The 23426-nt window shown below is 44.7% G+C and overlaps 1 protein-coding gene across 1 annotated transcript in view; it reads right to left on the bottom strand.

Annotated features, from left to right (window-relative positions):
• Positions 1-619: 619 nt before the first annotated feature.
• LOC142312846 (uncharacterized) overlaps positions 620-23426 on the bottom strand; it is a 102924-nt gene continuing 80117 nt past the window's right edge. The window contains exons 8-11 of the mRNA XM_075351833.1: positions 20516-20585; positions 20335-20432; positions 13422-13512; positions 620-2762 (exon numbers count right to left, since the gene is read on the bottom strand). Of these exons, the coding sequence (XP_075207948.1) occupies positions 1255-2762; positions 13422-13512; positions 20335-20432; positions 20516-20585 (1767 nt within the window). The 3' untranslated portion in view covers positions 620-1254. The remainder of the gene's footprint in view (positions 2763-13421; positions 13513-20334; positions 20433-20515; positions 20586-23426) is intronic.

Raw genomic sequence — 23426 nt, 5'->3', positions numbered from 1 at the left:
TAATTTTTTATTGATATATGATACCATTTTTATTTCTGGGCAATGTATTTATACTTTTATTAATCATTTACTATTTATATCCTATATATCAACTAATACAGGTATATACGGTACATATAATTTTTACCTTTCCTTTACACAAACAAAATTTGTTTTGTAGCAAATTACCCATTCTTTTTCTTTTTTTTGTGTCCTCCTTTGGTCTCCAGCTCTGTTCTGGATAAGATGACATCTCGCCAAATTCTGGGATTCTTGCGCTGGAGGAGCCCAGCGTATATACAAATCAGGCTTTTCTCCCACGGCAGCTGAACCGTGATTATATATATCCCTTTGTTTCCCTGCAGATTGCTGCAGGATGCTATAAACATGAATCACTCTTTTTTCAGCTCCTACATATTCTCCCGCCTGCAGCTGTGAACTCTGTGTAACACAATTGGACACGTGGATAAATCCTTCATCCTAAAATCCACTGGTCCCAATGTTACAACGGGTTCGAATCCAAATGGAATCGCATATTGAGTACATATAGGGTGGAATGACAATCAATCTTATATACAAAAAAAAAAAATCACTTTTACACAATTATATATATTTTTTATTTATAAAAATATACATAGAAAGTGATATTTGTTTACAATTTCTTCCATAATGGATTATCACCCATATATAGGTAATGAGTTGATTAGAATTTGTGTATTATACATTTTATGACGTTGCTTTTATGTTGTTCCCGACGATTTTTTTCAAATTGGTGGGCTGTCCTATGACGTGTACAACCTAAAGGTATTTATCTCCATGCATGTGTTTGCCTGTAATATCTCCTGTGTCATTATTTTTACATTGTCCTGAGGAAGGGGGCAGAGACCCCTGAAACACGTAGACTTTGTTAATGTTCCCAATAAATGACTTGGAATAATAATTCTTTGGATTGAATGGTGACTAGCGCGGCGATGATCCCCGATTTACTTTAGAAGTCTCTGCATAAAATACATACAGACATAAGATACAAACTCACCATTCTTTGTAAGTGGGAAAGCTTGCAAAATCAGCAGTGTATCAAATACTTATTTTCCCACTGCATCCTGAAAGGACTGACCAAGCCCTATTTTAAGATAGCATTAGTATTGTACTAGAAAATCACCAAACAGATTTCTTATAATGCTCTAAATTGTTTTCCTTCTTTTTGAGACTTTCCCATAACTTGTATTTTTTCTTTAACATTTTCTCAATAAAACAATAAAGAAAAGAAAATGACTACTTTCCTGTGTGCGTTTTCAGATGTGTAAGAAGATTTGTTTTCCTATTAAAACATTTCCCACAATTTGAACATGAAAATGGCTTCTCCTCTGTGTGAGTTTTCCTATGTCTAATAAGAATTGAATTATCGGAAAAACACTTTCCACAATTTGAACATGAAAATAGCTTCTCCCCTGTGTGAATTTTCTGATGTCTGACAAGATCTGATTTCAATTTAAAACTATTTCCACATTCTGAACATGAGAATGGCTTCTCCCCTGTGTGACATTTCTGATGTATAATAAGAATTGATTTCTCTGCAAAACATTTCCCACATTCTGAACAGGAATATGGCTTCTCCCCTGAGTGACTTCTCTGATGTATAACAAGTCTTGATTTAGTACTGCAATATTTCCCACATTCTGAACATGAAAATAGTTTCTGCCCTGTGTGAGTTAAATGATGCCTAACAAGATTATATTTCTCTGGAAAACATTTTCCACATGTGAAACATGAAAAAGGCTTCTTCCCTGTGTGAATTCTTTGATGTTTAACAAGGTGATGTTTTACTGTAAAGCATTTCCCACATTCTGAACATGAATATGGCTTTTGCCCTGTGTGAAATATTTGATGCACTTTTAAAACTGATTTTCGCTTAAAGGATTTCCCACATTCAGAGCATGAAAACGACTTGTTGCTGGAGTGACTTATCTGATGTGTTACCAGACCTGATTTATTTGTAAAACATTTGCCACATTCTGAGCAAGAAAATGGCCTCTCCCCTGTGTGAATTCTCTGATGTTTAACAAGATGGGCTTTGTGGCTAAAACATGTCCCACATTCTGAGCAAGAAAATGGCTTCTCCCCTGTGTGACTTCTCTGATGTGTAGCAAGATCAAATTTCTTACAATAGCATTTCCCACATTCTGAACATGAAAATGGCTTCTCTCCTGTGTGAGTTCTCTGATGTTTAACAAGATTTGATTTTTGTGTAAAACATTTTCCACATTCTGAACAAGAAAATGGATTCTCCCCTGTGTGAATTCTCAGATGTTTAACAAGATTGGATTTCTCACTATAATGTTTTCCACATTCTGAACATGAATATGGCTTCTCACCTGTGTGGGTTCTCTGATGAGTAACAAGATATGATTTTTGTGTAAAACATTTCTCACATTCTGAACATGAATATGGTTTCTCCCCTGTGTGTATTATCTGATGTGTAACAAGACTTGATTTGGCTGTAAAACATTTCCCACATTCTGTACATGAAAATGGTTTTTCCCCTTTGTAAGCTATTTTCTGTTCAACAGCCCTTCTGTGACTTTTGTTTTGTATATTTGGCTTTGATGAAGCCGAAAAAGGGACTTGTTGAAAAGGCTCAGATCCCAGATTTTTCCTGAGAAGGTCTTGAGGTATATCTGGTATAATGACATGTTGTTCACAAGCAATTGGTGTGATATGAAGATTATCTGCTAAAAAATCAGAGAAAATCAAATGTCTCGCTGAGCTCCTGGTACAGTCATCTGCCAAAATAAAAAAAAATGTTTTACTATTTTTCAGTAACATTCCTTGAATTATATACTTTATAGCATTTTTATTCAAACTGCAATACAATTCAAATATTGACAGACCAGGATAATAGATCACAAAAGAGTGAATGATAGATTATAGTGTTTGGGGACCTTAATCCGTTTTATTAGGTGATTCCATCTCTGACAGGTACAAGCACTATAACACGAAGCAAAGCACATTAGAGCAGATTGGTTGTGTACACATAAGCCACAGCAGTGTCCTCTGTAAACATAGTTGCCCATCTCCGGTTCTTTTGCAGCCTTACGTTGATGCTTGAAAGTTTGTGAATCTTTAAAAATTTTTTATATTTCTGCATACATTTTATCTAAAACTACATCAGATTTTCACACTAAAAACAGTACAAATAGAAGTCTCTATCTAGAAGGTCAGTTATGTCACATTATGATTTCAGTCCTCCCCTCTGCCGATGGCTGACTATTTTCTAATTACCAGCTTGGCAGGTGGCTTTTTATTTCGGAGTTATTTAAAAGATCCTCTTATACCAATAATAATCTCCTACTTATCCATAAATTGTCTCTCCAGGTATGGGATGTGGAATAAGCACCTACAGATTGCACTTATGTTTTGGCTCAAATCTTTGTTTTTCCATTAGATTTTGTACTTTGTACACATAGGGGGCTAGCTCTCCCTTTTTGGACACTGCATTTTGTCCGTATAGCTGTCTATGGCCTGGTTTTTAATACCTTCACCCCTGGGAGATTTTAAGTTTTTCATTTTTGCTTTTGCCTTCCCTACTTCCGAGGGCCATAACTTTTTTATTTTTCTGTCAATCTTGCCATGTGAGAACTTATTTTTTGCTGGATGAAATGTACTTCTGAATAAAACTATTATTTTTACCACATAGGGATCTTATTTACCGTGTTCACTATATGGTAAAACCTACGTATCCATATGATGCCTCATGTAGGTACGAATTTGTAGATATTAAACATCTATACTTTTACTTTTATCTATGGGGTGAAAAAAAATCATGTTTGTCCCAAAAAAAAAGAGTAGCGCTATTGTCGCCTCTTTCCGAGACCAGTAGCGTTCTCATTTTTCGGGATCTGGGGTTCAATGAGCTTACGTTTTTAACTATACTATTTTTGTGTAGATGCTACATTTTGATTGCCTGTTATTGTATTTAAAAAAAAAAAAAAAATTGTGGCAACCAAAAAAACGTAATTTTGGCGTTTGGAATTTTTTTCTCACCATACTGTGTCAGATCAATTTGACTTAATATTTTGATAGATCAGTCATTTCTGAATGTGTATGTTTTATGTTATTCATTTTATTTTTTTTAACTGTTTTATTTTCAATGGGGGGTGATTTGAAATTTTACAGTTTTTTATATTTAATTTTTTTTTTTTTTTACCTTTTTTTTATTTTACTAGTACCCCTAGGGGACTTTATCACTGCAGTATCTGATTGCTTGTTCATTTCTGCTGATCAGAGCAGCATCGCTCTGATCAGCAGAAATGCTCATCTGTGAGTGCCAGCGCTCTATCAGCTCTCACAGAAAGTTAGTCATGGCAGCATCAGCGGTCATCAGCTGATTTCGCTCTACCATGGCAACATTGGCATCCCGTGATCGCATCACACGGCCGCCGATGGAGGCAGGCAACAGCGCAATCCTTGCCACAGCCATTTAAATTGCATTGTTAGTGTTTGACAGCGCGATCTAAAGGGTTAACAGGTGCGGCCAGATCTCCGATCCATCTGCTTCTGTTAGCCCCATATGTCTGCTGAACAGATGGGCAGACATGTGTGGGGATTACAGCGGGCTCACAGCCGGAGTCCGCAGTAATGGGAGATAGGTGACCAAGGATGTACAGTTAATTCCTTCGTTTTAAAGGGGTTAAACACAGTCAGGTCTGGGTCCTGCTCTGCCCCTGTCTATTTTGAGGCCTGCTGGCACATGGAGAGGTCAACTACAAGCGTTAGGGACCAACCTGATCAGGTAAACCTTGTCACGGTGGGATGGATTTTAGGCTCTTTTGATCAAATTAGTGTCAACTAAGTACCTGTCATGTCTCCAGGGCCTGCTCTGGTGACGTCTTCCCTGGTCACCAGGCGCCGCTCTACTGTCACTTCTCCACCAGGGCCTGCTCCAGTGACGTCTGCCCCAGTCACCAGGCGACGCTCTACTGTCATGTCTCCACAAGGGCCTGCTCCGGTGACGTCTGCCTTGGTCACCAGGCACCGATCTGCTCACACTGCAGGCAGTGCTGGTGATGAGGGAGAAGTCCATTCCCGTGGCTCTGGTGGGCGGAGTCGCCGCACATTTATCAAGCTTGGCCTGGCTGGAACTTGCAGTACTGGTGACTGATTATAGGGGTGTGTGCCTTCCAGCTAGTATCAGATTCTACTTCAGCCTATGGCAAGGGACCACACCCTTTTTATATCCTTCAGTGTTCTTGGACCTTTGCCAGATATAGTCTTGTGTTACTATGAGCCACATCCTTCCTAGTCCTGTGCACCTTGTTTGTTGTCTTGTATGAACTTGGCTTTGTTTATTGACGTCCCTCCTGCCTACTGTGTTGTACCTCGCCTGACATCTCGGTTTGACCTTGGCCTGTCGACTATCCCCATCTCTGGACTGCAGCCTACCATAGGCAGTGAACCTAACCCAAGGTAAAAGGTTTCGGGGTCCCTCAGGGTCCTGATTAGTGGCTGGCTTGCCATTACATTACCCTATGTTCTTTACATGTAGTATTGCTATTCATTTCCTGCAAGGTATTTGATAATTTTGCTTTTATCCTAGGTTCTGGTTGCAAGGGTGCATCGCTGGTGTTCAAAACCATTGCCCAGTGAGCCATGAAGGACATATTGTACATGACCATAGTTGCTGTTCTATGGTGCAGAGGACATTCAAGCCAAGAAAAAGAGTGGCCATGTAACCCTGCACATGTGAGAATAAAGAAGACACCACTTTCTGTAAGAAATAATGGCATCTTAAAGCAAGGCTGAGAACACTATATACCATAATTTCTCAAAATTCTAAGGAGTTCACTAATTGGTATATCAGTGATGGCACCAACAGAAACTTGACCAGGTTGGAGTTGAGTTTGGCTCACAAGCGATGATGCCTAGTTCACTGTCACACAATCAGGGATGGATGACAGTGAGATAGAAATAGAGGAGGAGTATAAAAAACAGTAGGTGCAGAGGATGCAAATGAGGACACCAACCAGTTACTACTTGGGGATGCAGCCTGGCTACCAAAAATACAAAGGAGAAGAGAATGTGTAGGATGATAGATGGAGCCTTGCTCATATAGCTGGCTAGCTTACTTTTCCACAAATAAGTAGGTGTTGTTGCTTCATGTGTTTATGAAGTGCTGTATTTCCTAGTCTTTTCTTGCCTGTATATCTCTTTTTATTCCTCCTCCAAAGTCTTCACATTGCAAAACAACTCACCACCAGTACAACCATGACCAAAGCCTTCAGGTGCTCTTGTTCCTCTTCCAACAATATCAGAAGGCTTTGGTCATGGTAGTGGTAAAGGCAGTAATATCATGCAGCATAGTGGTGGATACCACTGCATTTACCACTACCCTGACAGTCTTAATAACAAGTCTGATGAAGGCCACCTGGCCGAAACGTCATATGTTGCTTTAAGGGGTACTTTGCACGCTGCAACATCGCTAGCCGATGCTAGCGATGCCGAGTGTGATAGTACCCGACCCCATCGCACATGCGATATCTTGTGATAGCTGCCGTAGCAAACATTATCGCTACGGCAGCTTCACACACACACTTACCAGCCCTACGACGTCGCTCTGGACGGCGACCCGCCTCCTTCCTAAGGGGGTGGGTCGTGCGGCGTCAAAGCGATGTCACACGGCCAATAGAAGCGGAGGGGCGGAGATGAGCGGGGCATAAACATCCCACCCACCTCCTTCTTTCCGCAATAGCGGTGGAGGCAGGTAAGGAGATGTTCCTCGCTCCTGCGGCTTCACACACAGCGAGGTGTGCTTCCGCAGGAACGAGGAACAACATCGTATCTCCTATTGGTGCGACATTATGAAAATGACCGACGCTACACAGATCACCGATTTACGACACTTTTGCGATCGTTTATCGGCGCATCTAGGCTTTACACGTTGCGACGTCGTTACCAGCGCCGGATGTGCGTCACTTTCGATTTGACCCCGACGATATCGCAGTAGCGATGTCGCAGCGTGCAAAGTACCCCTAAGACTTATGGAATAAATTCTTCGTTTGTATCACCATTTGAGAGTGCCTTGTTTCTAATTCTCTAAATAATTTGAAACACAGCCATTAATGTCTAATGTACTGACAACAAAATTGATTATACCCCTTAGTAAAAATAGCCAAATTGTGCCTAATTAGCCATTTTACTTTCCAGATGTTACAATGTCTCAGGTGCGAGTAGGGAGCAGATGCGTTAAATGTACTAATAGTATACAGCTATGACACTTTGATACAATGTAAAGTAGTCAGTGTACAGCTTGTATAACAGTGTAAATTTGGTGTGCCCTCTAAATAACTCAAAACAGCCATTAATGGCAACACCACTGGCAACAAAAGTGAGCACACCTTTTAGTGAAAATTGTCCAATTGTGCCCAAAGTGTCACTATTTTGTGTGGCTACCATTATTTTCAATCACTGCCTTAATTCTCGTGGGCATGGAGGTCACTAGAGCTTCACAGGAGCCACTGGAATCATTTCATCCTCCATGATGACGTTACAGAGCTGGTGGATGTTAGAGCCTTTTATATAGCAGGCACGTAAGGAGAATTGCATATTGTGTGTGTAGCGCCCTGGAAAACTGGTTGGTTGAACATGTAGACCCCCGCATAACACCAGTGCCACGAAGGGTTAAATCAGCCGACCTGAAACCCTAGTCACCCCCCCCCTCAGGGAAGGACAGACACACCAGTGGGCGGGACCAGGCGGTTAGGGAATGCCCACCTAGGGGTCTAGAAAGCCCGGGGCGGGAAAACAGTCAGATAAGCTTAGAGTGATTAGTTTGGAGTTGAAGTCTAAGTGAGCTCAGGCAGTCAAGGCCTGTAGCTCGAGCTGACAGGTGCCAGGGTCGGAGCCCTGACACCTTGGTTAGGTGTCAGACGGTAGTCAGAGCCTGCAGGAGACGGGAAGATGGAGCCGGGGATCCCAGGTGGACCGGGACAAGGTTGGAGTCCGCCGGTACAGACACCGGAGAACCGTTCTGGAAACCGTGTGCACAGAGGGGTTACTTGGACCCTGAAGCCAGGACCGGCACCGACGGCCTAGCTAATTAACCAATTGAGGGCAGGATTTTAGGTCCTGTCCCAACCTAAGTCCCGAAAAGTAGACAACCACCCACCGTGAGGGATAGGGCAACCGCCAGGGCCCGTAGATCCCAAGGGTCAGCGTCAGATGGGCACGGTTCCCAACCAAAGGACTGGGAGTGGACTTCCGTGTTTCATACCGGGAAGTCCCATCTACAAAATACAGAGTGCAGAGGAGAGAGGCTTTGATTATCAACCCGGGTGTGGGACCAGATACACCCGTCTGCGGCAGCAGGCCACCATCCCCTTGGTTTACCACAGGAGTCGTCTGTTTATTCTTCTGTAACTTCCCCGGTCTGGCCGGGTGTGCCGGCCCCTGCACTCATCATCCTCAGCACAAAGACATTGGGCCCCGGGACATCCACCCCTACCCACGGAGGGGCTACCATCAAGCTGCCAGACCAACGTCCCCGGGAGCCCCGCAACGGCAGCAGACACCACCACACACCGTGGGTGGCGTCACAGACATTCCACGAACGATCCCGTACAAATACGTCCCCTTTTCATTCAGAGTGTCCGCGCGACCCCCGGGTCCGGAGAACCCCTCGAGCCGTACCGTAGATCCGGATCCGAGCAGCACCGCCTGCTGGCACGGGGGCGGCACAGATGCAGGGTATGGCAGCAGGCCAGTCTCACTGCCCCTGAGAAAATGGTGAATGGGGACGTTAAATTTATGCCCAGATTACTTTGCCTCCCTTCCCTGGCTGGAATCTATTCAGGAAAGTTATATTGCAGGAGTTGCACAGATGGAGTCTGCAGCAGAGTGACTCTGGTGTGGCGCCCCTGAGGCTTCAGTCACCACAAGGTACTGCACCTCACTTAAGGTGCAAGACTCATCCTGGATCCAGAGGAAGTCGGATCCAGAGGAAGTGTTCCACAACACACAAACTCATACACACAATCAGGGTGCCCTCCCCATTGGGAACCGGGCTAGCGTTGGGTCTTAAGGTAGTCACCAAACATGGGGGGGGCTGCCACCTACTAGTGAAATCGGGGGAGGAGTGGCCACCAGTGGGAGTTAGGAGCGGACACAGCAGTTAGAGTTCTCCAGCAGGGTGCAGAGCCTTTCGGTGGAACAGACTTCACATTGTATCACCAGAATCTGCAGGACAGGGGCATTGTATGTCCCACTGGCCAAACAAGATCCTGGAGCACAGCGGCACATAGGGTCCGGAGTCGTGATCACAGTCAGGCCCCACCACGGACTCGCGTCACCTGAACAAGGGACATGAACTAACACTACAGGAACCGGGGTCCCCAAACAGCTTAAAGCTATGGGAATCCCTCTTTAAAGGCGCAAGAAGGTTGTGACCTCCAAGGATCCGGGATTGGCTGGGGCCCACGACAGCAGAGAACGGTACTCTGAGGGCTGCACATGAACTGTTAGTAAAAAGACCTGGGACCACAGCAGCTGACTCAGCCTCTTATTGCCATTGCCGTCGCCCCGCGCTTCAGAGCCAACAGCCATTAGAATTCTCATCATCCTCCCCAGGCCTGCTCCACCTGGGGAGCAAAACCATCCCTGCAGTGACACCATCAGCCCCGGAGGACAGCGACAACAGTGGCGGCTAATCCTTGGCCACGTAACATAGGTAGCGTCACGAGACAACTAATACAAACCTCCACCATCATCACCCTCACCACCTTTCCCATCCTTCATCCCTTTTATTGTACACCTCGGGGCCACAAAGCTGGGTAGGGCCACCCATGACATCCCGGACCCAACATCACCGGCCTGGTGAAAGGTATATTTAACCCCTGCCCAGCAGATCATTATCAGTGAAAATAACAGGTGAGCTCTGGGGCACAGCAGCAGGGCTGACAGGGTGACAGCAGCTTGGGAGAGCAATGTCGGAGGTACCTGCTTCCAAGCTCTGCTCCTTACTCCCCAGCCCCATGATGAAGCTCCAAGATTGCCACCGCCACTCCCTCACTTGTGTACAGACAAAGCTACACGGTGCACAGTAGTTCAGTACTGGCAGCCGCTTCATAGCCCAGCTGAAGCCTCTTTCCTCCCAGGCGATCTCCTGGTAGAGAGGAAAGCTAAAGAGATAAAAACCAGCAGGTTGGCAGTCAGGACAGTAGGAACTCCCCTTCAGCACCTCTGCTTAGCACCTGAGCATAACCATGTCCTGATTTTTGGCATTTTCACCGTCAGTCTCAGCCAGCTCCACCAAAGTGGGTTGAGTATTGACAAGTCTTGGTGGTGCCCTACAATTTCATCAAGTGTAGTCACATAACTCACGCCCATCAGAAAATATTGCTCCAGTTCGTCCCTAACTTTAGTATAATTTCTGGCAAGGCACTCACGTCTTATGCCTGCTTTACACGCTTCAATAAATCTTTCAATCCGTCGTCGGGGTCAAGTTATAAGTGACGCACATCCTGCATCGTTCGTGACGTGTTTGCGTGTGACACCTACGTGCAATCAAGATTGAACGCAAATACGGTGATTGCATACACGTCGTTTATTCCTCATACATTGGACGTTTTGTTGCATGAACCTAGTCAATTGAAACGTGTGACATCCCTCATACGATTTTGATGTCTGAGGCTATGTGCGCAGGTGTGCGCTCTGCACCGCAGCTTAAAAAAGGTCCGCTTCAGAGCGCAGCTGAAAAGCTGCGTTCTGAAGCGCCTCACAATGTCTGTCATGCACTAATCTCTGTCAGTCCGTCACTATCTCTGTCCCTCTCTCTCTGTCCATGTCAGTCTATCCCTCTTACCCCCTCTCTCATACTCACCGATCTCCGATCCCCGGCCCGGCTCTGCACGGCATTCACACTGCTCCGGCGGCTTTTACTGTTTTGAAAAAGCCGGCCGCCCATTAAACAATCTCGTATTCCCTGCTTTCCCCGCCCACCGGCGCCTATGATTGGTTACAGTGAGACACGCCCCCACGCTGAGTGACAGGTGTCACACTGCACCCAATCACAGCAGCCGGTGGGCGTGTCTATACTGTGCAGTGAAATAAATAATTAAATAATTAAAACAAACGGCGTGCGGTCCCCCCCAATTTTAAAACCAGCCAGATAAAGCCATACGGCTGAAGGCTGGTATTCTCAGGATGGGGAGCTCCACGTTAGGGGGAGCCCCCCAGCCTAACAATATCAGCCAACAGCCGCCCAGAATTGCCGCATACATTAGATGCGACAGTTCTGGGACTGTACCCGGCTCTTCCCGATTTGCCCTGGTGCGTTGGCAAATCGGGGTAATAAGGAGTTATTGGCAGCCCATAGCTGCCAATAAGTCCTAGATTAATCATGTCAGGCATCTCCCCGAGAAACCTTCCATGATTAATCTGTAAATTACAGTAAATAAACACACACACCCGAAAAATCCTTTATTATAAATAAAAAACACAAACATATACCCTGGTTAACCACTTTAATCAGCCCCAAAAAGCCCTCCATGTCCGGCGTACTCCAGGATGGTCCAGCGTCGCATCCAGCGCTGCTGCATGGAGGTGACCGGAGCTGCAGCAGACACAGCCGCTCCGGTCACCTCCACACAGCAAATGAAGAGTGCCGCGCGATCAGCTGAGCTGTCACTGAGGTTACCCGCTGTCACTGGATCCAGCGGTGGATGTAGCGGTGGCCGCGGGTAACCTCAGTGACAGCTCAGCTGATCGCGCTACTCACCTCAGTTGCTGCGTGAAGGTGAGAGAAGCAGCGGTGAGTAGCGCGATCAGCTGAGCTATCACTGATGTTACCCGCGGCCACCGCTGCATCCACGCTGTATCCAGTGACAGCGGGTAAACGCAGTGACAGCTCAGCTAATCTCGCTATTCCCTTCATTAGCTGTGTGGAGGTGACAGGAGCGGCGGTGTCTGCTGCAGCTCCGGTCACCTCCATGCAGCAGCGCTGGAAGCGACGGTGGATCATCCTGGATTACGCTGGACATGGAGGGCTTTTTGGGGCTGATTAAAGTGGTTAACCAGGGTATATGTTTGTGTTTTTTATTTATAATAAAGGATTTTTCGGGTGTGTGTGTTTATTTACTGTAATTTACAGATTAATCATGGAAGATGTCTCATAGACGCCTGACATGATTAATCTAGGACTTATTGGCAGCTATGGGCTGCCAATAACTCCTTATTACCCCGATTTGCCAACGCACCAGGGCAAATCGGGAAGAGCCGGGTACAGTCCCAGAACTGTCGCATCTAATGTATGCGGCAATTCTGGGCGGCTGCTGACTGATATTGTTAGGCTGGGGGGCTCCCCATAACGTGGAGCTTCCCATCCTGAGAATACCAGCCTTCAGCCGTATGGCTTTATCTGGCTGGTTTTAAAATTGGGGGGGACCGCACGCCGTTTGTTTTAATTATTTAATTATTTATTTCACTGCACAGTATAGACACGCCCACCGGCTGCTGTGATTGGGTGCAGTGTGACACCTGTCACTCAGCGTGGGGGCGTGTCTCACTGTAACCAATCATAGGCGCCGGTGGGGGGGGAAAGCAGGGAATACGAGATTGTTTAATGGGCGGCCAGCTTTTTCAAAACAGTAAAAGCCGCCGGAGCAGTGTGAATGCCGTGCAGCGCCGGGGATCGGTGAGTATATGAGAGAGGGCTGCTCAATTCACTTACTCAGGAGTTTAGCGGTCACCGGTGAGTCCTTCACAGGTGACCGCTAATCAGGATGCGACAGAGACAGAGCCGCAGCATGACAATGAAGTCGGGTGAGGTTCACCCGAGTTCATTCTGACAGTGCGGCTCTGTCTGTGTCTGCTGTCATCTGCCATTCAGCTCTGCTACATGGCTATCTGTGTCTGCTGTTAGCGGCCATGTAGCAGAGCTGAATGGCAGATGACATAGTAAAAACGCATCCCTACACATTACACACGCTTGGCAAGTCAATAAATAAAAAAAAAAAAAAGGGTGCCCAATGCATACGTCACAGAACACATGATCTAAAGGATCGCACACAAAATTGATCAATTTAACATAGATTACTAACGCACGTGTGACAGCAAATGAACGACCTACGTGCAATCTCATAAGATCCCGTATGCAACCTGGGCGTGTCACATCGCATACGAGATCGCACACCTAATTGTAAGGTGTAAAGCAGGCTTTAATGAATTATTCAGTATATCTTACTCCATCGCACCGCTTCATTAAAACCGGTTTCCACGGTACCAGCCTTAATAAATCGGCCTCTAAAACTTAAAAGTTAAAACATTTATATAAAAGAATAAATTGTCAACAGACCCCAATAGAAAAAATGTAACATCTAGTTATAATAATTCTATAAGCCAGTGATGGAGTAGAACCTGTGACTTCTCTGCATTTAGTGGTCACTACTCACCTGTGCGGTTATCTGTAGGAATCTCCTCTTTACACCACTCATCACCTATCACAAATGTTTCTATAATATTAATATCGGTCAGATCTTCACCCTGAAATAAATATTGTAAAGTCATTGACAGACGGAGACGTTTGTTAAAATGATTTTGAAAAACAACAAAGATCAACATCCAATCTATTGGTTCATTTCCAATCAGCAGTCTCCATAACCAGAAAATTGTGAGAAGATCCAGACAACATCTAATGTCTATGATCAGCTTTATCCTGTCATCTCCACCAAGTATAAACCATACACTGAATGGCCACATTATTACAGACACCATCTAGGAGCACATTGGGCCTCCATAGGTCTTCAGAACTGCAGGAATTGATCACATCAGATCTCTCTAGGTGTTTTGATTGTTCCCCAGGAATACTGGTCATTGCAAAGATGATAATTTCTTGCAGTTGTAAATTAGATGGAGGAGCTGATATTCTCTGAACCACCTCATCTATCTCGGCCCAGAGATGCTTTATATGATTAAGATCTGAGGACTGTGAAGGACGGGGAAGCAAGAAGAAGTAATGTCATGTTCCTGGTGTAAAGATATGGCAGATTCTGGCACCCCCTGGAGAGAATTGCTGTGTGACAAAGCTTTAGGGTATGTGCGCACGTTGCTTTTTACCTGCTTTTTACCTGCTTTTTCTTCTGCGCTGTTTAATGCCAAAATGGATGTGTTCTTCTATTCAAGCAAAGTCTATGGGAATTTGGGTTTCTTGTTCACACTATGTTGTTCAAAATGCTGCCTTTTTGTGGCCGAACTTTGGTCAAAAACTCAGCTTTGCAGTGCAAAACCCAAATGGCAAAAACAATTGACATGTTGCTTCTTTGAAAAGCTGAGTTTTTGACCAAAGTTCGGCCACAAAAAGGCAGCATTTTGAACAACATAGTGTGAACAAGAAACCCAAATTCCCATAGACTTTGCTTGAATAGAAGAACACATCCATTTTGGCATTAAACAGCGCAGAAGAAAAAGCAGCAAAAAAGCAGGTAAAAAGCAACGTGCGCACATACCCTTACTCGTGATTGTCATTATATGGTTAATGTTATGGCTTATTTTAATTAGGCAGTTCGTCAGGAGAAAGTTTCAGAGGTTCAGCTCTGCATTTTGTGGCGTCTTGGGAAAGGTTTCTAGGTGGTTCACTGTATATACAATAGACTGTGGTTGTAGTGCACATTTCCTATGTGGGGCTCTGTAGAGTGAGGTTGGGGCAACATCTGCTGTTCATTGTTAGCACTTGAGACATAACACTAGGTATGCAGAAAAATCTGGAAGATGCAAAGACAATTAAGTCTATAAAGAGACCCCTTGGGTGCTGTTAGCGTTTACTTGCAGATTGAAAGTTGAACACAGAAGAAGTAAAAGACTTAGGCGGGCTTTGCACGTTGCAACATCAGTAACAATGTGTTACCGATGCTGCAGCAAGAGTCCCGCCCCCGTCGCACGTGCGATATCTAGTGAAAGCTGCCGTAGCGATTATTATCGCTACGGCAGCTTCACACGCACATACCTGCCGTGCGACGTCCCTCTGGCCGGCGACCCGCCTCCTTCCTTAGGGGGCGGGTCGTGCGGCATCATAGCGACGTCACACGGCAGGCGTCCAATAGCGGCGGAGGGGCGGAGATGAACAGGATGTAAACATCCCGCCCACCTCCGTCCTTCTCATTGCAGCCGGGAGTCAGGTAAGGTGAAGTTCCTCGCTCCTGCGGCTTCATACACAGCGATGTGTGCTGCCGCAGGAATGAGGAACTACATCGTACCTGTCGTACCATCGACATTATGGAAATGTCGGAGGCTGCAGCGATGATACGATGACGACGCTTTTGCGCTCGTTCATCGTATCAAAAAGGTTTTACACCCCCTGTTAGAGAGGACAATTAGGGATTTAAAGAAGTACGACAAAAAAAGACTATCGTGGTTTGGGCGTATCAACGCTATTAAAATGGATGTTCTTCCTAGGTTTCTTTTCTTGTTCCAAACGGTACCTATTCAGCTGCCAGGGAGTTACTTTTCCAAAATTCGGACGGCTTTGTCAAGGTTCGTTTGGGGGAATAGGAGACCTCGGACAAGCATAAAAACTCTTACCAGACACAAAAATAATGGAGGGGCAGGGCTCCCAAATTTCCAGTTATACTACAGGGCAACTATTCTAACGAGGATAATGGATTGGCACTTCCATAGGAACTCGAAACAATGGGTCGCGATCGAACAGGACGGATTGGGAGTCCCTTTGCACTTCCTCTCATGGATGGGAAAGGAGAGTAGGTCACAGATAGAGAAGGGAATGGAGTTTATTTGGACAGTGATGGGGACGTGGGACGGTGAGGTTAAGAGGGGTTCTCTCTCACAGGGGAGGGGTCCACTTACCCCCCTCTTTGGCAACCAGGAGTTCCCTCCGGGGCTTCATTCCAATAAATTTCTGGGATATGCTCGGGTGGAGGAAACTCGTTTTTTTCATGTGCTCCAGGGAAATACCCTGCCCCCTTATGCATCTCTACGGGCCACAGGGAGAGAGGTTTCCTGGATAGAATATATGCAGCTGAAATCGTTTCTATCCAACCAGGACAGGGAGAGGAAGTTGAGGACCCCCCCTACTCCATTTGAGAAATTGTTCTTGCAGGGTTCGTCACCTGGGCATGTCATCTCTCTTATTTATAAAATGCTGAACCAGAGAGACATGTCGGACAAACCCAAATTTGTCTATAGATGGGGAGAGGAACTGGGAGAGGACATTTCGGAGGACAGATGGAGCAGGGCGTTTCTGTGGACCCACAAACTTTCTCTGGCTTGTGCCGCCCAAGAGAAAAACTATAAAATTCTCACAAGGTGGTACCAATACCCGACCAAATTGCATGCTATCTTTCCCTCAGTGTCCGACATGTGCTGGAGATGTGGTACAGAAAAAGGGTCTATGTTACATATATGGTGGAGCTGTGCTAAATTGCAACCATTCTGGGACTCAGTGTTTTCTCTGTATAAAAAGATGAGTGGGGGTGAGGTGGAGAGATCTCCCCAGGTGGCCCTCCTCTCTATCCTCCCAGGTTCATTCAAGTCACAAAAGAGGGACCTGCTGCGATTTTGTTTAGCGGCAGCCCGTATAATTATTCCCAGATACTGGAAACAGACTAGATGCCCCACGTTAGCTGACTGGGTAGAGGAGATGGCAAACCTCCAGAGAATGGAGGAACTCACAGCTGAACTAAATGGGCTCACGGAAAAATTTATCACAGTGTGGGGACCGTGGATTACGTTCATGGAGTCTCCTGAGTTCACGGTGAGTCTGGCAGGTTATTTGGGATGAGAAATGGTGACATACCTTGTCTTCCCCTCTCCCCACACACTTTTTTCCCCCACCCCCTCTTTACCCTACTTTCTTCACTCCATTTGATTCCTTCTTTTCTAAGCTTATATCTGTTTTTTTTTTTTTTTTTCTAGTTTTCTACTTTTTCTTAAATGTTTATTCAATAACTTAAAAGGGGATTGTTTTATGCTGAGAGTGATCTTGTCAATTATCAGGAAGACATGTTTAGCTGGAACTCTGATTTCTAGTGTATGGTTTGTCATGGAGTGTTAGCATAAGGATAGCTTATAGAGTTCCAATGAAATCTACAATGTGATGTTATTTTTGTCATTCCGAAACTGAGAGATCACTGTTTATGTTTTATAATCTTTATAAATGTTCAAGATGTATGCTTGATTTATAAACTTAATAATAAAACAGATTTGAAATAAAAAGGTTTTACACATTGCGATATCGACTGCGACGCCGGATGTGCGTCACTTTCGATTTGACCCCATCGAAATCGCACGTGCAATGTCGCAACGTGCAAAGCCGCCCTAAGAAGCAAGAAAACCAGACCAGGGTGTGTGACAAGAAAGGATGAGGATAGTGTGCTTCTAAACAGACTATTGATAAGTGGCCAAGAAACAGAAAAGCAGAGCTGGCAGAACTTGTGACCAGATCAGAGATCCAGTAAACAGGTAGAAAGAGCAACTACAGAGGATCTAAGTAGGAGGTCTAGAAAGGTAACCAACTGTTTATTGTGGCCCTGAGATGGCAAAGACAGAAGCTAAGTATAAACCTGGAGTTTACAAAAATCTAGAAAGCTAAGCCAGAGCACAGAGATCGAATAGAGAAGGTGGACTGCATGGAAAAGGAGTCAAGGAAAGTAGTATCAGGAAAAATGAAGGGCCAGCGAAAACTACTGAATGTAACTGCTGGAAACTGTATAAGTTATATGCCTCTGTTGGAAACAGAATATTATATTTACAAGTCATGTATTTTCAATTCTCCTTGTCTCTCTCCCTCTCTATACAGACACATATATTATATAAAGTAGAGTGAAAAAGTGTTTGCCCCTTCCTGATTTCTTATTTCTTTTGCATGTTTGTCACACTTAAATGTTTCAGATCACCAAACTAATGTAAATATTAGACAAAGATAACACAAGTAATAAGAGAATGAAGTTTATAAATGAAGGTCTTTATTATAAAAGGGAAAAAGAAGTCCAAACCTACAGGGCCCTGTGTAAAAAAAAGTTTTTACCCCCTTAAAACATAAATTAACTAAATTATTCCCTAGCCACACCCAGGCCTGATTACTTCCATACCTGTTCTCAATCAAGAAATCACTTAAATAGGACCTGACTGACAAAGTGAAGTAGACCAAAAGATCATTAAAAACTATACATCATGCCATGATCCAAAGAAACTCAGGAACAAATGAAAAACAAAGTAATTGAGATTTAGCAGTCTGGAAAAGGATATAAAGCCATTTCTAAAGCTTTGGCACTCCAGCGAACCACAGTGAGAGCCATTATCCACAAATGGCGTAAACATGGAACAGTGGTGAACCTTCCCAGGAGTGGACAGCTAAACAAAATTAGCCCAAGAGCACAGCAACGACTCACAAGAAGTCACAAAAAACCCCCACAACAATATGCAAAGAACGGCAGGCCTCACTTGCCTTAGTTAAGGTCAACGTTCATGACTCCACCATAGGAAAAAGACTGGGCAAAAATGGCCTGCATGGCAGAGTTCCAAGACGAAAACCACTGCTGAACAATAAGAACATAAAGGCTTATCTCAATTTTGCCAGAAAACATGATCCCCAAGAATTTTGGGAGAATATTCTGTGGACTGACAAGGCAAAAGTTGAGCTTTTTGGAAGGTGTATGTCCCATTACATCTGGCGTACAAGTAACAGCATTTCAGAAAAGGAACATCATACCAACAGTAAAATATAGTAGTGGCAGTGTAATGGTCTGGAGCAGTTTTGCTGCTGCAGGACCTGGAAGACTTGTAAACGAAACCATGAATTCTGCTGTCTACCAAAAAATCCCGAAGGAGAATGTCCAGCCATCTGTTTGTGACCTCAAGCTGAAGCGCACTTGGGTTATGCAGCAGAACAGTAATCCAAAACACACCAGCAAGTCCACCTTTGAATGGCTTAACTCCTACACCCCTGGGCGATTTTACGTTTTTCCGTTTTGTTTTTTTTTGCTCCCCTTTTTCCGAGAGCCGTAACTTTTTTAGTTCTCTGTCAATCTTGCCATATAAGGGCTTGTTTTTTGCGGGACGAGTTGTACTTTTAAATGAAACCATGAGTTTTACCATATAGTGTACTGGAAAACAGCCAAAAAAAATTGAAGTGCGGAAAATCTGCAAAAAAAGTGTGATCGCACAATAGTTTTTGGGATATTTTATTCACTATGTTCACTATATGGTAAAACTGATGTGTCATTGTGATGCCTGATGTCGGTGCGAGTTTGTATACCGTAAACATGTATAGGTTCACTTTTATTTAAAGGGTTAAAAAAATTCACAAATTTGTCCAAAAAAAGTGGCACACTTTTAGCGCCATTTTCCGAAACCTGTAGCATTCTCATTTTTCGGGGTCTATGGCTCAGTGACTGCTTATTTTTTTCGTCTCGAGCTGACGTTTTTAATGGTACCATTTTTGCGCAGATGCTACGTTTTGATCACCTGGTATTGCATTTTGCAACGACCAAAAAACGTAATTTTGAAGTTTGGAATTTTATTGCCGCAACACCGTTTACCGATCAGATTAATTGATTTTTTATTTTGATAGATCGGGCGTTTCTAAATGCAGTGATACCAAATATGTGTATATTTATTATCTTTTTAACCCTTTAATTTTCAAAGGACCGAATGGGGGGGTGATTTGAACTTTTAAGGTTTTTTTTAAATTTTTTAAAACTTTTCATTGTACTAGGTCCCCGAGGGGACTATAACGATCAGCTGTCTGATCGCTCTTCCATTTCTCCAGATGACAGCAACACAGCTGAGATCTGGAGAAAAGCTCCTTTACTCTCACACACGGCCCTCTGCCGGCAGTGAGAGAAAGTGACTCATGATAGCTACAAGAGTCATCCCATGACCCTGTGCTGCCAAGGCAAACACCAGAAGTCATGTGATCACGCCACGTGACTTCTAATGGGAGTGGGTAAGTTACATCTCACTGTCAGATTTTGGCAGCGAGATGTAAGGGGTAAATAGGCGCAGGTGGAATGCGATTCCACTCGCGCCTGGCAGGCACACATATCAGCTGTTGAAATCAGTTGAGATGTGCGCAGATTTCCACAGACTGCCAACGGCAACCCGCGGGGATTAACCTCACACGATCCATGACGTACCCAGTACGTTATGTGTCGTGCAGAGGTTAAGAAAAAGAAAATTAAGACTTTGGAGTGGCCTAGTCAAAGTCCTGACCTTAATCTCACTGAGATGCTGTGGGGCATGACCTTAAAATAGTGATCCATGCTCAGAAGTCCTACAATGTGGCTAAACACAAGACCTTCACAGCCGTCTACACATCATAGGGAGATTTCATGACACCTTCTCTCCATCTACCTGATCATCCTGAGGAACATCGAGATCTTCTTGTTTACAGTCCTGTGGAAGAAGAGGACGGGGACATCTCTCTGGTGTTGTCCGCTCACTGGATAGAACTAGAGGAGACACATACAGGGACTGAATTCATTCTTTACATACAAATAATTATAGGACGTGTGTATTTAGTCCTGTCTATTACCTGGTGATGTGAGGGGCTGGGGAACCTCCATCATGACGTCCTTGTACAGATCTTTGTGTCCTTCTAAATACTCCCATTCCTCCATGGAGAAATAGACGGCGACATCCTGACACCTTATAGGAACCTGACACATACAATGATACAGTCATCCCCCGATCCCTTCATAGCGTTACTGTATAATGTCCCAGCATTCCCAGCAGTGTCACCTCTCCAGTCAGCAGCTCAATCATCTTGTAGGTGAGTTCTAGGATCTTCTGGTCATTGATGTCCTCATGTATCAGGGGGTGAGGTGGAGGCCCCGTGATTGGGCTCAGGGGTCTTCCCCATCCCTCAGACACAGGGGCCTGACAGCGCTCACTAGAGGTCTTCTTCACTACTGTGTAATCCTGGTTATGGAGAGACACATTAATAAATCTCACTACAGACATTTCCAGAGTCCTCACCTCTCCAGTTCTGTCCATCTGTTATTCCCATAGATAAGAATGATGTAATGTGACGTCATCAGAATCTCTCACCTCTCCAGTAAGCCGGAAGAGGATCTCTAGGGTGAGGTGTAATATCCTCTCCGCCATCTTGTCCCTGTCCCTATCCATCCTTGATGGGTTAATCAGGAAAATTCTCTTCTATAGAAGATCTGAGAGGATCCAATATTGTAGGGACCTGAATGGGGAGAAGATGACGATGTAACATCAGAAAGATCCCATGTAAGAAATCTCCGGAGCTGTTACCGGCTTCACATGATCACTACATCCAGTCCTGGCCCCGTCCTGCCCCCGGTATAACACATAATCCAACTATAGTCACACACACAGATTTATCATGGGTTCAGCACTAAAAGAGTTAATGCCCCCTGCGCCCAGTAATGGGGAATCTCCACATACCTCCTCATGCAGAGCCACACGCATATGGCTGCTCTGTGCTTACAGGACCTGTGATGATGTCACATTGAGGAGGAGCCATTCTAGTGTTTTCAAGAAATGATGTGTAGCAGGTGATCTCTGACTCCTCCTCCCATGTGACTGATCACATGACTGTGACATCATCACAGGTCCTGTCAGCAGAGCATAGATGGAGGATAACCTTTGCTCGGCGGGTTGAGCCTAGAATGTACAGGCTGTAGTCATGCCCAGGAAGGAGCTTGTACATTCTAGCTTCTTCAGTAGTGAAGCAGCTAGAATGTACAGGCTGCAGTCATGATCTGGAAGGAGCCCGTACATTCTAGCTGGCTCACTACTGAAGAAGCTAGAATGTACGGGCTCCTTCCTGGGCCTGACTGTAGCCTGTATATTCTAGCTGTTTCACTACTGAAGACACTAGAACGTACAGGCTCCTTCCAGGTGTATATTACTGAGGATTTCAGATATACAGGCTCTTTCCCGGACCTGACTGCATCCCGTACATTGTAATACACTACTGAAGAAACTAGAATGTACAGGCTCCTTCCAGGTGTATATTATTATTATTTATTATTATAGCACCATTTATTCCAAGGCCATTTACATGTGGAAAGGGTATACCTAAAACAAGCACAATAATCATGAACATTACAAGACACAGACTGGTACAGGAGGAGAGAGGACCCTGCCTGCGAGGGTTCACAGTCTAATTACTGAGGATTTCAGATATATGGGCTCCTTCCAGGTCATGACTGCAGCCCGTACATTCTAGCTGACTCACTACTGAAGAAGCTAGAATGTACGGACTCCTTCCTGGGCCTGACTGCAGCCTGTACATTCTAGCTGTTTCACTACTGAAGACACTAGAACGTACGGGCTCCTTCCAGGTGTATATTACTGAGGATTTCAGATATACAGGCTCCTTCCCGGACCTGACTGCAACCCGTACATTGTAATACACTCTTTACTGAAGAAACTAGAATATATGGGCTCCTTCCAGGTGTATATTACTGAGGATTTCAGATATACAGGCTCCTTCCCGGACCTTACTGCATCCCGTACATTGTAATACACTCTTTACTGAAGAATCTAGAATGTACAGGCTCCTTCCAGGTGTATATTATTATTATTTATTATTATAGCACCATTTATTCCATGGCCATTTACATGTGGAAAGGGTATACCTAAAACAAGCACAATATTCATGAACATTACAAGACACAGACTGGTACAGGAGGAGAGAGCACCCTGCCTGCGAGGGCTCACAGTCTAATTACTGAGAATTTCAGATATGTGGGCTCCTTCCAGGTCCTGACTGCAGCCCGTACATTCTAGCTGACTCACTACTGAAGAAGCTAGAATGTACGGACTCCTTCCTGGGCCTGACTGCAGCCTGTACATTCTAGCTGTTTCACTACTGAAGACGCTAGAATGTACAGGCTCCTTCCAGGTGTATATTACTGAGGATTTCAGATATACAGGCTCCCTCCCTGACCTTACTGCAGCCCGTACATTGCAATACACTCTTTACTGAAAAAACTAAACTGTACAGGCTCCTTCCAGGTGTATATTATTATTATTTATTATTATAGCACCAGTTATTCCATGGCCATTTACACGTGGAAAGGGTATACATAAAAACAAGCACTATAATCATGAACATTACAAGACACAGACTGGTACAGGAGGAGAGAGCACCCTGCCTGCGAGGGCTCACAGTCTAATTACTGAGAATTTCAGATATATGGGCTCCTTCCAGGGCCTGACTGCAGCCCGTACAGTCTAGCTGACTCACTACTGAAGAAGCTAGAATGTACGGACTCCTTCCAGGTCCTGACTGCAGCCCGTACATTCTAGCTGTTTCACTACTGAAGACGCTAGAATGTACAGACTCCTTCCAGGTGTATATTACTGAGGATTTCAGATATACAGGCTCCTTCCCGGACCTTACTGCAGCCCGTACATTATAATACGATCTTTACTGAAGAAACTAAAATGTACAGGCTCCGTCCAGG

This window comes from Anomaloglossus baeobatrachus, chromosome 5 (assembly GCF_048569485.1).
Source record: "Anomaloglossus baeobatrachus isolate aAnoBae1 chromosome 5, aAnoBae1.hap1, whole genome shotgun sequence".
NCBI lineage: Eukaryota > Metazoa > Chordata > Amphibia > Anura > Aromobatidae > Anomaloglossus > Anomaloglossus baeobatrachus.
This window is presented reverse-complemented; position numbering and strand designations above follow the sequence as displayed.